The sequence below is a fragment of the Vigna radiata genome, chromosome 7 (genome assembly GCF_000741045.1).
Source record: "Vigna radiata var. radiata cultivar VC1973A chromosome 7, Vradiata_ver6, whole genome shotgun sequence".
NCBI lineage: Eukaryota > Viridiplantae > Streptophyta > Magnoliopsida > Fabales > Fabaceae > Vigna > Vigna radiata.
In genome coordinates, this window is record NC_028357.1 from 48,353,083 (window position 1) to 48,367,496 (window position 14,414).

General features: G+C 30.7%; 3 protein-coding genes across 5 annotated transcripts; 1 reads left to right on the forward strand and 2 right to left on the reverse strand.

Annotated features, from left to right (window-relative positions):
- Positions 1–114: 114 nt before the first annotated feature.
- Positions 115–5,144, reverse strand: LOC106766839. Of its 2 annotated transcripts, XM_014651602.2 has the most exons (8): positions 4,908–5,143; positions 4,690–4,820; positions 2,840–2,917; positions 2,688–2,732; positions 2,543–2,587; positions 2,355–2,406; positions 1,157–1,253; positions 116–495 (listed from the first exon to the last, which is right to left on the reverse strand). In XM_014651602.2, the coding sequence occupies exons 1-8, from the start codon at positions 5,020–5,022 to the stop codon at positions 330–332; spliced, it is 729 nt and encodes a 242-aa protein (XP_014507088.1). In that variant the 5' UTR covers positions 5,023–5,143; the 3' UTR covers positions 116–329. The 2 variants fall into 2 exon arrangements, with proteins under 2 accessions (XP_014507090.1, XP_014507088.1); XM_014651604.2 differs by lacking the exon at positions 2,840–2,917 and having other exon boundaries at positions 115–495; positions 4,908–5,144.
- Positions 5,145–8,313: 3,169 nt separating this feature from the next.
- On the reverse strand, positions 8,314–10,535 carry LOC106766906 (probable protein phosphatase 2C 34). Of its 2 annotated transcripts, XM_014651694.2 has the most exons (6): positions 10,379–10,535; positions 9,980–10,227; positions 9,581–9,889; positions 9,250–9,367; positions 8,813–9,036; positions 8,456–8,665 (listed from the first exon to the last, which is right to left on the reverse strand). In XM_014651694.2, the coding sequence occupies exons 2-6, from the start codon at positions 10,220–10,222 to the stop codon at positions 8,456–8,458; spliced, it is 1,104 nt and encodes a 367-aa protein (XP_014507180.1). In that variant the 5' UTR covers positions 10,223–10,227; positions 10,379–10,535. The 2 variants fall into 2 exon arrangements, with proteins under 2 accessions (XP_022639768.1, XP_014507180.1); XM_022784047.1 differs by lacking the exon at positions 10,379–10,535 and having other exon boundaries at positions 8,314–8,665; positions 9,980–10,222.
- Positions 10,536–13,216: 2,681 nt separating this feature from the next.
- Positions 13,217–14,414, forward strand: LOC106767358. Its single transcript, XM_014652233.2, has one exon. The coding sequence runs from the start codon at positions 13,356–13,358 to the stop codon at positions 13,920–13,922; it is 567 nt and encodes a 188-aa protein (XP_014507719.1). The 5' UTR covers positions 13,217–13,355; the 3' UTR covers positions 13,923–14,414.

The window sequence follows — 14,414 nt, forward strand, 5'->3', positions numbered from 1 at the left end:
GAAAAATTGTTTTTTATTTCTTTTTAATTAAACTACCTTTATGTTCTTATTATTTTTTACTTATTTATTTTCAAACATTCCTTAAATATATAGTTTTTTTATCATAACCTGTTTTACAAGTAAAGTCTACCGTTTATTATATACAAAGTTTGGTATTACAAGAGATATAACAGGAGGTATTGTAAAACTAATGCAGTGAAACATTTTTGTATAAATATTTGTTTAACAGGAGACTGGTAGCAGCTTAAATTCACAATATAGAAATATTATTCTAAAAATCTGCTCCCTTATCAATTTATTAATATATCTTCACCCTTTGATCTAAAAAATCAACCGCCATAACGGGTTTTCAAAGACTGAGGTGGCTCTTCTTCCATTATCTTTGAACCCACCTTTTCAAAGTACTGACGTATGGTTGTTTTACGATCACCAAGGAAGGTATGATCCAGAAAGTTATTGTACACTTCTTCACCAAGGCTTTTCGCACCAAGGGCACTGCAACAATTAATTCATATTACCACTTCTTCATCAAATATGACTTCATAAATTAATGGCAGACCATTTTTCATTAGAACAAATAAATCAAAAATGTACCAGATAAAAAAAACACAGAATTAAGTGGTACGATTTGAGATAGCCCAGAAAAAAAAAATTGTACGTAAAAAGATAACAAATAAATTGCACTTCTTCACTCACGATTGCAAATCTCTAAATTATCTGAAGTGATAATTTGTAATTCTTGATTGATAGTTAAACACAATTGTAGAGAACATTAATGTTTGAAATATTTTACAATAAAACATTACTACGGAATTTTAATGGAAATACTTTCATGAGTTTAAAAATTACATAATTTCACATTTCAGAATAATTATTAAAAGAAAAGTTCTTTTAACATTGACTTAATTTCTTATTGATGACGTCAATAGAAGAAAAAAAATAACCTATGAATTTCGATTAAAAACTAACTTCAACTAAAAAAATTGTCGATACTAATATCTTAAATAATTAAATAACTATTTTATGTATAATCATAATTAAAATATTTTATCTCGAGAAAAAGTTAAAATTTAATAAATTCAAATTACATTAGTGAAAGAAAACATTCCAAACCAAATGAATTAAAATTTTCATTGTTTGAATGAATGAGCGTTACCAGTGACGAAGATAAACACGGCATGGCAAAACATCATCCCGCCAGATCTTATGGATCTTATACTTTCCATACCGTTCAAAATATTTTTCCTTGCCCTCTGTTACAAAAAATGTCACAAACATATAACTCACTTCAGAAAATGATATATTCACGGATTTCAAAAAAAAAAAAATACGTAAAACAAGACAAAATAGTTACGTAAATAGAAAATAAAAATTGCTTAATTTTTTCTTCAACGTAAAAGAGATATATGAGAAAAATGTGATAATTTTATTTTTAAATAAAATTAAATTTTAATATAAATAATAATAATATAAATATAAATATAAACAATAACAATAATAATCTTTCATTTTTAACTATTAAAACATTTTTTTAATTCATTAAATACATCATAGCACTTTTTTTTATATAAACTTTCATTTTAATTATCTTAATTTCTTATCATCTATTTCTTGATCCAAATAATTACATATTCGTATTTTTTTTTCTTTAAATTTACTCTTACAAATCCATCTTTAAAAACAAAGAGACCCTTAATCTACTTTTATATCATGCTAACCCACTCTTCCATAATTCCAAATTTCCAGTCTTACGTAAACATATACACGATTTACATACCCCTATAATTTTGTTCATCGTTCAGTTTTAAATTGATAAATATGAATATCTAATTTTCATTTTCGTTCAACTTTAACAAGAACAAAATTTATTTTTTAACTTTGAAGTAATTAAAAAAAGATTAAATAAATTTTGTTTCTTAATCTTAAATGTTTAAAAGATCAAATAAAATTTAATTAAAATAATTAAATTCACACATTTATAAAATTAAAAAACTATATTAAATCGAAGTCTTAAAAAAATTAATTACAATCGTAAAAGTTAAAGAAAAAAATCATATTTAACTCTAAAAAGAACGTAATTTTAAGTTTTATTTGCAAAATTAAGTTTTTAAAGAAAATTTAGCAAATGATTATGAACTTATTATTTTTTAAATAATCAAGCATGTAAGAAAATTTAATTTAGTCTTCAAACTATATTTTTAGATTCATGAGAAATGTTAAAAAAGTTAAAAATGACAGAAAATAGTAGAAAAGAAGTATATATGTCGCACAAATTACCAAATAAAACTTAAAAAAAAAGGATTTTGTAATCAAATACTTCTGACTGAGTATAAACTTGGATTTTGTAACATTACCAGTGCATTTAAATTTAAAGAACTCCTCATCACTGTAAGAAGCACAGAGAACCTGCGTTGATGACACACAAAATGACCAACACAATTAAACACCATATACGGGTTACAAATAAACTTATGAAAAAAAGAAGTTAGTAAAATTAAAATTAAGATAATTGCTAAAATGTAACATCTAAATAACAACATACTGCAGGATTGGTAAAGGGCTTTCCATCTAGTGATTGAGGAACAACCTGTAGCAGACAAAATAAATTAAAAATTATATTTGGAACTCTTGAAGCGAGTATTGGATATTCCATTATCACCGGAACAAAGAAATGAACAATAACTCACAGCTAAAAACCGATATTCGCGTTCCCTTTCGATGAATGCTGGAATCTAAATCCATTACAAGAAAATAAAGAACAATTGTTCAGATATAATTGCCTTTTGTCTTAGCATGGTAAATCTTCCTCAAACAATTTCAACTTTTGCAAATACAGTACCTCTGTTTTCTTTATCTCAAAAACAACTAAAATAATTGTTTCACCTTCACATGGTTCAACAGATAGCCCGGCAATTTCCTGCATGCAACGCAACCAAACAAACGCGCATCCAACAACCAATTACTGCCAACTATCACATCACGTACTAAAACTTCTTCAAGATTTTCCATGTTTTTTCCTTTCAAATTTCTATTTGTTAATATTAAGTTTAACTTTGCTTACGTGTCAATAAAAGATCCTACTTTATTGGGTGAACCAGTCTTTTAATATCTAGATTTTAGGAATGTTTCGTTAGTGTTCCTATTTTTCTGCTGTGCAATATGCGCCCTTTAAGCTTTTCAGTTTCATTGTAACGCTTATATAAACCATCTTTCATTATCAAACAAACATACCCTGTGTTGTTTTTCTATCCTGCAGCAATGTATTAAGCCTCGGTGGTAGATAAACTTATCATAGGCTGTTTTTTTATGTCTATGAGACAGCTCCATTTTCGATTAAAAATACTTAAGTGGAAAGTACTTCTTCTATCATCTAAGTCTCCAACATAATTACTGTCACTATAAGGAGCCTTTTTTATCTACTACCGAGGCTGAATACATTGTTGCAGCATTTTGCGCTTGTCAATGTATTTAGATTCGACGAATCTTAAACTATCTTGGATCAGAAGAAAAAGTACTAGAAATTCTATGTGACAATAATTCTACCATTCAATTATCCAAGAATCCTGTCCTTAATAGAAGGAATAAGCATATTATAGTGAGATTTCACTTTCTTAAAGACTTAGTACATGATCATATAATTCGCTTGCTCTATTGCTCCTCTGACAAGCAAGCAACAGACATAACGCAGTTTGAAAGAATCTGACACATGCTTGGAGTCATAGAAGGTACTGCAATAAGCTAAATATAACTATTATATCTTAAGGGAGGAAATGTTAATATTAAGTTTAACTTTATTTGTCAATAAAAGATCCCTACTTCATTGGGTGAAACAGTCTTTTAATATCTAGATTTTAGAAATGTTTTTTGAACTTTTCACTTTCATTGTAAGGTTTATATAAGTCATCTTTCATTATCAAATAAACATAGCCTATGTTGTTTTTCTAGGTTTATATAAGCCATCTTTCATTATCAAATAAACATACCCTCTGTTGTTTTTCTATTAGTATATACCTGTGTTCAATACTATTTTTATTAGTCAAATTAAATAACTAAAAAAAACTCATGCTTCTTTAACTTTAATCCATCTAGTTTTAAAATAGTCATCTACTTTCATTACATTTTCCATAAAATAATGTTTATATTTTTTTTAGTTTCATTTTTTAATATTTTTAATAAATAACACACGTTCTTTCTCATTTATAAGCTTTTCTTACATTTTCTAATAAATAGTGTTATAAAATGATAATTTATGAAATTTTATTTTTCGTAATTTGTAATAGTGTTATTAATGGAATTAATGTTCATTTAAAAGTTAAAAGACATGCGAACGTTATTTTTATGAAAAATATTTAAAAAAATGTGTATGTTTATTTTAAAATTAGAGGTTAGTATAGGTGTCGTTTAACTTTATATCGAGGGAGATAAGTGTATTTTTTTTTCTAGAAATAATTTATGAGATAATTATTATTATAAAAATCAATAAACATATTACATATTATAGTACGTTACTAGATTAAAAATAAACATATTTATAATTTCTGAATGTGAGAATTAAAATTTGTCATGAAACTTGAAAATATCATATCTAATTTGCAAGATAAACAGAAAAGCATGGCGTAACCATTCTTAGTTCTTGGCGATGAAAAGGACAAAAAAAATTAAGAAAATGGGAAAAAAAAAGAAAAGGACCTCAGTTTTGATATTGGCAACACCGTGAGTGAAAAAGAGGGCTCCAACGGCGTTGAAGAGACGACGGAATCCGGTTAAGCGGGCGATTCGAAAGTTAACGAGGTTGGGAAAAGTGCTTCTGGCACTTCTCTCTGTGTGAATAAGAGAGAGTAAATTGATAAAGAAGATTTTATTGGATAAATAAATATCATAGATGAAAGAATGCATATATTAATTACCTGAGAGAAGAGAACCATAACCGCAAATGGAGATGTAATCGTCTGCGGAGAGTAAGGCATCGAAATCGGAGAGGTGAGTGAGATCATGAATGGGCAAGGTTTTAGCCATAGCCATGGGAACGGAAGAGGGAGAATTGAAGAATGGAAGACAGTGATGATTGGTTAACACTGGCTGGGTTGGGGTTTGGGGGAATAAATAAGAGATCTGGCAAAGTCCTTATATTCCACACAAGTGTGTCCATTTTATTGATGCACCCATACCTCTCTCTCTCTCTCTCACTGTCTGTCTGTTCCTTACACTTTATCCTTTTTTTATTATTCTTTCCTAAATTATTCTTTTATAAAAAAAGTAAACAAATTTTAATTGTCGATTTTTATTATTCTCTCCGTACTCCTTCTTTATAATAAACTCGTTTCACTAGTTAATATTTTTTTTTATGTTAGTAATGTATTATATTAAAATACATTTAAGCATATATTACATTAAAAAGATATTTAAATATATATTATGTTAAAAATATTTAGAAGTTAAGGAAAAACATGATAATATTTTTAAATTTATAATTAAATTTTAAATAAAATCAACGTAAAAATTTATCCATAAGTTTAAAAAGTTAATATATATATATATATATATTACAAACATATTTAATCTTATAAAATATTTCCTAAACTCTGATGGACTAGTTAATGTTTTTAGTCAGATAAATTAAAATAATTATTGTATTTACATGTTAAATTAGATATTATAATTAATAACTATAACTTAATTAATAAGTGATTGATTTAAATTACAATACTATTATATATTTACGCTTTTGAAAAAATATAATATGAAAAAGTGAATTTTTTAAATTATTTTTATTTTAATTTTTAATTAAAAAAAAAAGTCAATAGGTTAGATTTTACACTCACATTTTGACTCATCAAATTAATAAATTGGAAGGATCAAGCCAAAACAAGTTGACAGATTGAAATTTTTAACTCTATCAATTCCTCTTTGAATGAGTTGACAGCCTGACCCCAAAAAAAATTCATGAGTTTTGCATATACAATTAACATGACATAATTAACTTAAAAGATAATTTACAATTTGAAGTTTTCTTTTAGAAAAAATTCTTCATTTTTTCTATATAATTAAACATAAACTTTTAGTTGATAGAATTTTTAAATGTATGTTTTGTTATATAAAGTAACTAATGTAATTAATATATGTAAATCATACATAAGATAACTAATAAGAAATATGAATAATATTTTCACTACTAAACTTGAAATATTACAAAAGTGTGGAATATTCATGTAATACAGATTGAAAAGAAAGTTAAAATGTATTATAGATAGAGATAATTTGGTATCATTAAATGCTCTTATAAAAACACAAATGCATGAATGAAAACAAATATATTAATCAGGATAAATGCTCTTCAACCATTAGACATTCTTAAACCATCAAACCATTTGGAACAATAAATAAAATAATTAAAAAAAAAAAACCCTAGCAAGGTTGATTGAGTCCATTCTCACAAATCTCCTCCTTTTCAACACACATATCTTGAGTAATAATTATTACTTGTTACTAAGTTAATTTGAAGCTCAATCATCAATAAATTATGTCAAAATACAAACAATAAAATGAATTCACTGTTTACAAATTATTTTAAGACTATAAAAATGATTATGCTCTCTTCAAACATAATCATTAACCATACAAGAATGATTGTACATTGTTAAGACTTTTGTCACTTTCAAAAACCTTTGAACAATCTCTCATTTTATGAAATAAAAATTGATATCAATATCTTTAGTTCTTTTATGACGGATTTTGTTATTGGATAATTGCACAACATTGTTATAATCATGAAAGACGATAACAATCTTGGAGCCTTAGCTTTCGTGCCATGTTGTGTAATAAAACTTCTTTCATTACTTTTGTCATAATAATGTACCTTGTTTTAAAGTTGACAAAGTTATTATCTTTTATAAATGGTTTTTCACCATCATATATCATGAACACAATCAATAAGAAGTTTGTTGGTGTTCAAACTCATAGTATAGTGTGAGTTAATATAATCCCTTATGAGAATATCTCTAACATATCATTCGGTTTCATAAACTGAAATTAATCTTGTATACGATCTTTTTATACAACAAAAAACTCATTTAAAAACTTATTAGTGAATTTGACCAAGATTTTAATACTCACAACATAGACTATATCGGTATAAGTGGAAATCATCACATATATTACAAAACCAATAACTTTTACACATGAATTAACATGCATACCTTATTGCACTAACTTAAAAAATTTGTTCATCATTCATTTGTTGGTGTCAAAATTTTTCAATCTTCTCAAGAACATAAAATAAAATAAATGTGTGATTTATTTTTTTATTTTTTCAAATTTATAAGATCATCGGTTATTATAGTAGAATTATCTAAAATAACATATTAAATAGTTATAAATCAAATAAAACATGCGTGAAGCAATATAGAGCAATGATATCAATTAGTGGCAGAGTTTTCCATTATTTGTTGGGGACTTTGGGTCACCAATTTTTTAATATTTATAAATTAATATATAAAAAATAATAATTTATTTTAATTTTAGATTATTTTGTGAATGTGACATCTCCAAAAAAATTACATATTTATTCGGCACCGCAAATTATTTACTGAAAATCCATCATTGTATCAATATTAGTCTAGATTATAAAATGAAAATATTTTAAATGTTCAATTAAATAAAAATAAAATAGTCCTAAGAGAAAATAGAAATCATTTTTACAAATAAGATGGTGCATATATGAAACATTTGCTGTCATCAAAATTATATTAAATACAAACACAAATTTTCACTTTCTAAGGCATTGCTTGAAAAATGAAATCACTTTTATCATATTAATAGCATTAAGTTTTTTTTTTTAATTTCAATATCATTTTATGTTATATTGTTTCATTAATTATTTAAGGGAATTTTGGTTAAATTTCATTTCAAAATAAATTAGATGAAGTTGCGTAATAGTTTACAATATTCCCTACATAAGCCTAGCTCACAACGTGAGTTAACGCAAGTAATGAGTTAAAAGCATGGAATATTATCACACCCTCAAAAATATATAATCAAATATCCTTTTTCACCTTTTCAAAATTCCAATTTTCTTTTTGTCTATTTTGAAGTGGAAACGACAGTGTTGTGGGACTCTGATATTTTCGCATTAAATTAAAACCATCGATGTGGGACTTTTGTCAAACTTGGTTGTAAGTATAATTTTAGCTCTATAGATTACATATATGCATGAAGTAGTATCTTATAAAGCCTCCGAGTGTGTGACTTGAAATTGAAATTGTAAGATTCTGGGACACAGAGCCTGTTCTTGAAGATGTTCCTATTATCACGGAGTATGATGATTGATATAGATAGATTAGTATTACCTCTGTCGTAAGACAACCGCGAATGTCATTATAGTTGACAAGTTTATATACAAGTTTACATGAATTTCTGTGTTATAAGGAAGTTGCAATGAACTGCTTAACCATTCTTCTTAATCAACAGTTTTAATGGCTGGGGTTTTTTGAGAAGGGAAGGACTGAAAGAAGAGGCAAATAGCTGACATGTCATCCATAGCAATGCCATTTTTCTTCCGCTTCCATTCACGTATGGCGCATTTAACGAGCTTTTGAGCTGCTTTTTCTTTATGTGGTGTTGCAGAAACAATCTCCACTGCTTCCTGATTGGATATAACATCCCATACCTGAGAGGCAACAAAAAGAAGTCATCAATTTCTGAAAACTTAAGAAATGATACTGATACCTTACTGAACCAAATATGCTCATTTACTCAATGTTTTTCTCTGAAAGCAGTGATTGCATTAAACACACACACACAAAAAGACGCATACCCCATCTGTTGCCAATATGACAAATTGATCCATGGTTGTAATTTTTGTTTGTGTGACATCAGGCACAGAGATTAGTCCAAATTCCTTCATGCAGTGATCTCCTAAAGCTCTAGATATTGCTAGTCCTGGTGGTTTACCATTTGGCATCCACACCCTGTACACTCCTGGTTCATCTTCCAAACTAAATACCTGCCCTCTACATTGTGTTATGCGTTCAGCTTCCTCTGAATTCAACAAATACCACACTCAGTGTTTGATCCATGTTAGATGAATTAAAATACTAACTAGTCTGATTTTGATAAATGTTCATATGTTTAATTCTGGAGCTAAATAAAAAATTATATTGAATTTCAATATGAATTTAGTTTTAGGCTTTAATCAAAATGAATTTTACAAACAATAAGTTGTAGTGAGTGGGTAAGAGAGATGAATCTGACGTGGTAAATTTGGCTTGAAGTCAGTGGTAAGCTGATGTGGAGTTAATGTGCCATCCTCTGAAGTGGTTGCCAAGACAGCCCTAGAATCACCTATGTTTGCTGTAATAAGATATTCACCCTGAAACATCACTGACAAACATTTTCAGCACGCTTCTGATTATTACACAGGTGCGAAACCTAGCCACTAAAATTTAGTAACTAAAAGCAATTATTTCCATCAACCCGACATGGTATGTCTTCATCATTAATTAAAGACTAGGATGGAAAACTAAGAGATTTCAGACAAGTAAATAACATATATAAAAACTTGAAAATAGAGAATACATATAACCTGTTTGATAATTGTCAATGCTGTTGTGCCACTAAGAAATGAATCGAACCCGGTTTGCTGCTTCAGATCCTGATCAACAGCAGCATAAGTCTTGATGTAGGACTGCTTCCACACGTTCAAACCATGGATATGTCTGTCTGCTTCCATCTTAAAATCCAGGTCAAGTGACGTTGCAGCCAGATTTTCTTGCCAATTGCACAGCAAAATTGTTGGCACTAGTTTCTTGACCCTTTTTGCTACAAAGTGTCCCCAAGGGCCATGCCCATCAAAAACTCCACAGAACATAATGTCTTGTTGGCATCCAAATTCCTAGCATCATCAATAGCCAACAAAGTACAACATTTGATAATTTGTACACTAAGCTAACTTGTAATGGCTTGAAAAAAGTGGTTGTCTTACCTCCCAAACAAGAAGACGATCCTGATTCACTCCTTTCCGTCCCCTATTAGTGAACATAGAAGCAAAATTTTTGGCCTTTGTCGACCTAACAACTCCAGATGAACTCAGTAACAGTTCACTCTTCCTTGCTTCCTTTGCCAATTCTTCTGCAGCTGGCCTTCCATCTTCCCTTTTACAATTCTTCTCCTTCTTGATTGACACGGTTCTTGCCAATCCATTCACAAAAGATGGAAAAAGAACCATGATAACTGCATTCCAATCATTGCTGCAGGTTATACACACTCACAGTTCCTCACCATAAACATAACTAACAAAAGATGTGTATGTGCACTGATATACCAGTTCTAGTTCTTTCATGATAACACATGAAATAGAAAAGGAAAAAAGTTATGAACATACCTGTGATTTGTAATCACCACCAGAAAATCCTTAAGCCTATCAGAGCCTGAGGAACTCAGAGACGATTCCTTCCAAGCAATGCTCCCATACCATGATAGCAAGTTACAAAGTTACAACCGCAATCGCTGTATTTGAATCCACGTGACATATTTGTAATGTGTGGTGGCTTTACCTTTCGTACCCTTTATTTGGCCACCATAAGAAACTGAGCAAGGGGTATTTTTGACAGTGAAAGGTGATTAAAACATATTGTACTAATTAGATTAATAATTTGAAGACATTATAAACAATAAGTGACAAAAGAATTGACCGAAAAAAGAACAATAAAAGAGCAATTATTGTCATACGAGGTCGGTGTTTAACAACTATATAATAACAAATTGACATTAAATAACTTAATTCTGTGGTTGCAATTCGTCTATAGCTAGTGGTTGGCTTTGAACAAATCGATCTTCAACTTTTCTTTGTGTTCTATTAGGTAAATATCTTCGATCTGTGATTAAGCAAAAAATTCAAACAGGTTGAACACTTTAAAATATAGAATTTTGAGATATTTTAATAAGCACATTTCACTGAGTGTACCAAACACAAGGCTATGGCTTGCCCAGTTGTCTTTGGAGGGCTCCACAATGCTAAGGTCAATAATGTAAACGTGCCTTTCTACAAAGTGGTCGTAATCATACTCAAATTTGTTATATTTTTACTATTCATTTTTTTCTTCTACTTTGGATCACATTTATCTATATTATCTATTTTTTGTTCTTTTTTTGTGAATTGTGTTGTAGGCTTTTTGAACACGACTCCACGAGGATCTAGAATAGAAAAAGTTGAGATTTGTGACATAATAGGGTGTTATGGTGAGGGCCTACCAAGGATTTAGTAAGCTGCGAAGCAAGCATTGATGGCCAAGGTTGGTTTGTTTGGAGGACTTATTGCAATATCTTAAACCACGTATGACAATTTAGACAATAATATGCCGCCCACCATAGTGGGAGGAGTAGATACTGGATTGGTGGGGTTGGAATAGAATAAAGCATGATAATTGAATTTTAATTTTCATTTATGATAAATAGGTAATTTATACAACCATGCACATATGCACAAACACGCTTTATAAGACTATCTTGACTAGATCCTCTCTTGCCACTCAGCTGCATACTGGAACTCTATCAAGTAATAAAACTGTGCTGCTCTCTAACACTTTTTTTTTTCTTTTTATGTTTCTATGCTCTTAATTTTCAGATGATTCCGGAAGGACATGTTCAAAGACATAACGGGTTCTGATTAAGCAGCATATATCCATGTTCTCGAGTGCCGAGACCTTTTATAACTATTGTGAAAAAATATATTAATACATTTTTGTCTGGTTAATCTCAAACGTTCTAGACTGATTATATTTGATCGAGTAATTTAACACTTTAGCACCTTAACACCGACCACATTTGTTCTAGTATATTTGGCAGATTACATTTGGTCGGATGTTTTTCTTGAGGTTGATCAGTTATAAAATAGTTTAATTAACATAATAATAATCACGAATAACATGTTAATATTAATTAAAATATAAGTAGATTACAATTAGATTAACAAAAAGGTAAAAATAATAACCACTGTAAATAAATTTGTTCCGATGTAAGGTCAAGTAGTCTAAACCCTTCACAATTTGCTCCTCCAACCAGTCGTTCGCTTCTTCATCTCTTCGCACCTGTCTGTCCGTTCTTCCATAAACCAATTAGGAGGGGTACCTACTAAAGGCACTCTGATGCTAAAGTCAATTAAATGTCCGATTGTTGTTTTAAGCTCTGTATTAAATGCACAATAAATGAACTCTCTTACTTGGTACCTGTGACTTGTATTTATAGTTTGGATATGAGCTTAATATTAAGGTGGTCCTAATCAGGGCCCAATCTTGGCCCAATCACCTTAATCATACACTTACCTTAACTGAACTGGTTTTACCTTGATTTTCCGGACCGACCGCTTCTAATCGCCCGGTTGCTCTCCTCTAAGATGACTGACCGTTACGTCCGCTCAATTGTTTCACAAATCGATCCTTGTTTCTGGGGACCGGCCGTATTAACCGTCCAGTAGTCCCTAGTACAAAATCTATTAAATATGACTTTCAAAAACATGCATCACTGTATTAATATTACATTGATCGATCATTTACTAACTTTAATATAAGGGTATCTTTTACATATACCATTCGAGTAGTTTGGACATATAAAAGACTTTCACATAACAAAACTTGAACTTTGGACAACTTGTCAGAAACCGAACAACTGACCTTGGCCCCGCATCCAAAACATTTTAGTTCCTACGGTGTAGTCGAGGGAGCATATCTGTTACTCCCTTGATAGCTTAGTCATTCAGCTTCAAGGACTTCTTTACAAGAAAAGTGAAAAATTGTAATAGTTAAAATTAATGATTAGTATAAAATTATAAAATAAAATGTGACAATCATGATAGCTAGTTAATGAAAAAAAAAAAGAGAAAATCAATTAAAAAGTATAATAATTTTTAATAATCAATATATTATAAAATTTTATTATAAACACAGTTAAGCATACTTAAATTTATGATGAAATTAAAATTTAATTAAGAAAAAAAATTGAAATAGTAGAATTCGTCATTTTTGTAATAACTCACACATCGCTCTTTCTTAGCATGGGCCAAGTTCACTCACGCACATTGGCCCAAGATTGCGGATCACAGAAAATAACCCAAAAGCCCAACCTCAACACTGAAAATGGCTACACCACGCATGTGTTTCCGAGGAAGGACACGTGGCAAATCTGTATCTAGTGGTCAAATCAAACTGACACGCTAACGTTTCGTGCAGCCTTCGTAATATCCAATGCACGACACAAGAAAACCATTTCAATTTCTATTAGGTTTCTTCCAATCTCAATAAAAGGAACGATATTTATTCTCCGATCCGTGTTCTTCTCCTCATACCCACTCGTTTCAATTCACCATGATCAATATCATGATGGTCGCCGATACCGTAGTCGTAACCGCAGCCAAAGGCCTCGGTGTCCTCCGCGCCTGTCAATCCACCTGTAACCTTCCCCTCACCGATTCGGCTGCCGATCAGATCTCCGCCATGATCCAGCCTTACGACGCCGTCGCACCGCCGCCCGTAAAGCCCTCTACTTACAGGCTACGACGCCGAACACTGCTCCGGAGAAAACAACGAACCAAACGGATATCACCCGATGGCCTCTCCGGGGACGCCGGGGACGACGGGTTCCTCTTCGGTGACAGTGGAGACGGTTATTTTGGTGGCGGTGGTGGCGGATCCGGTGGTGGCGGCGGCAGTGGTTGGAATTTCAATAGATTTGGGGGTGGTCACAATTGGGATGAACCCTCATCTTCAGTTCCGGATCCTGCTTTTGATTTTGTGTATCAGGTGCTGTCGTGGATTATGCTTTCGAATTGTTTGCATTTCGCGGTTAAGAAGATCATTCGAATTGTTGCGGCGGGATCGATTGTGGATTCCGGTAGGGAAAAGGTTCCCGCCAGATTGGTTCCAATTTGCTGATTTGGTATCTTCAAACGAACCCATAGACATCGTAGAGCAAATCATTATTCGTGATTACGCATTGCATCTGTGTTTAATTGTGCATTTGCTGTACATACATTGTATATAATAATTTGTCATTTAATATTTAGTTGACGAATTTCAAAGTAATTATTTTTCTGTATTTACATTTAATTGTGTAATGTTTAGTTGAAGTAACAAGTTTCCAGATTGCGATAGCATCATTTCGGGTAGAACTGCATCCAAGGAATGCATTGTCCCTGTTTCATGTTTTGGATATTAGTCATGTAGAGAGACAAACATTTTCGGGTGCCCTTGCTCATAGTTATAACCTCAATAGTCTAAATCGAGACCTAAATCCAGGTCACATTAACCTATTTATAATGCGTCTATTCGGGGTTGGTGCCAACAATTTACCATTTAGTGCTGTTGGTTTTATGGTTGTTCTGTTTTGTTAATGATTCGTAGTGAATGGAATACGGGACTTTTATA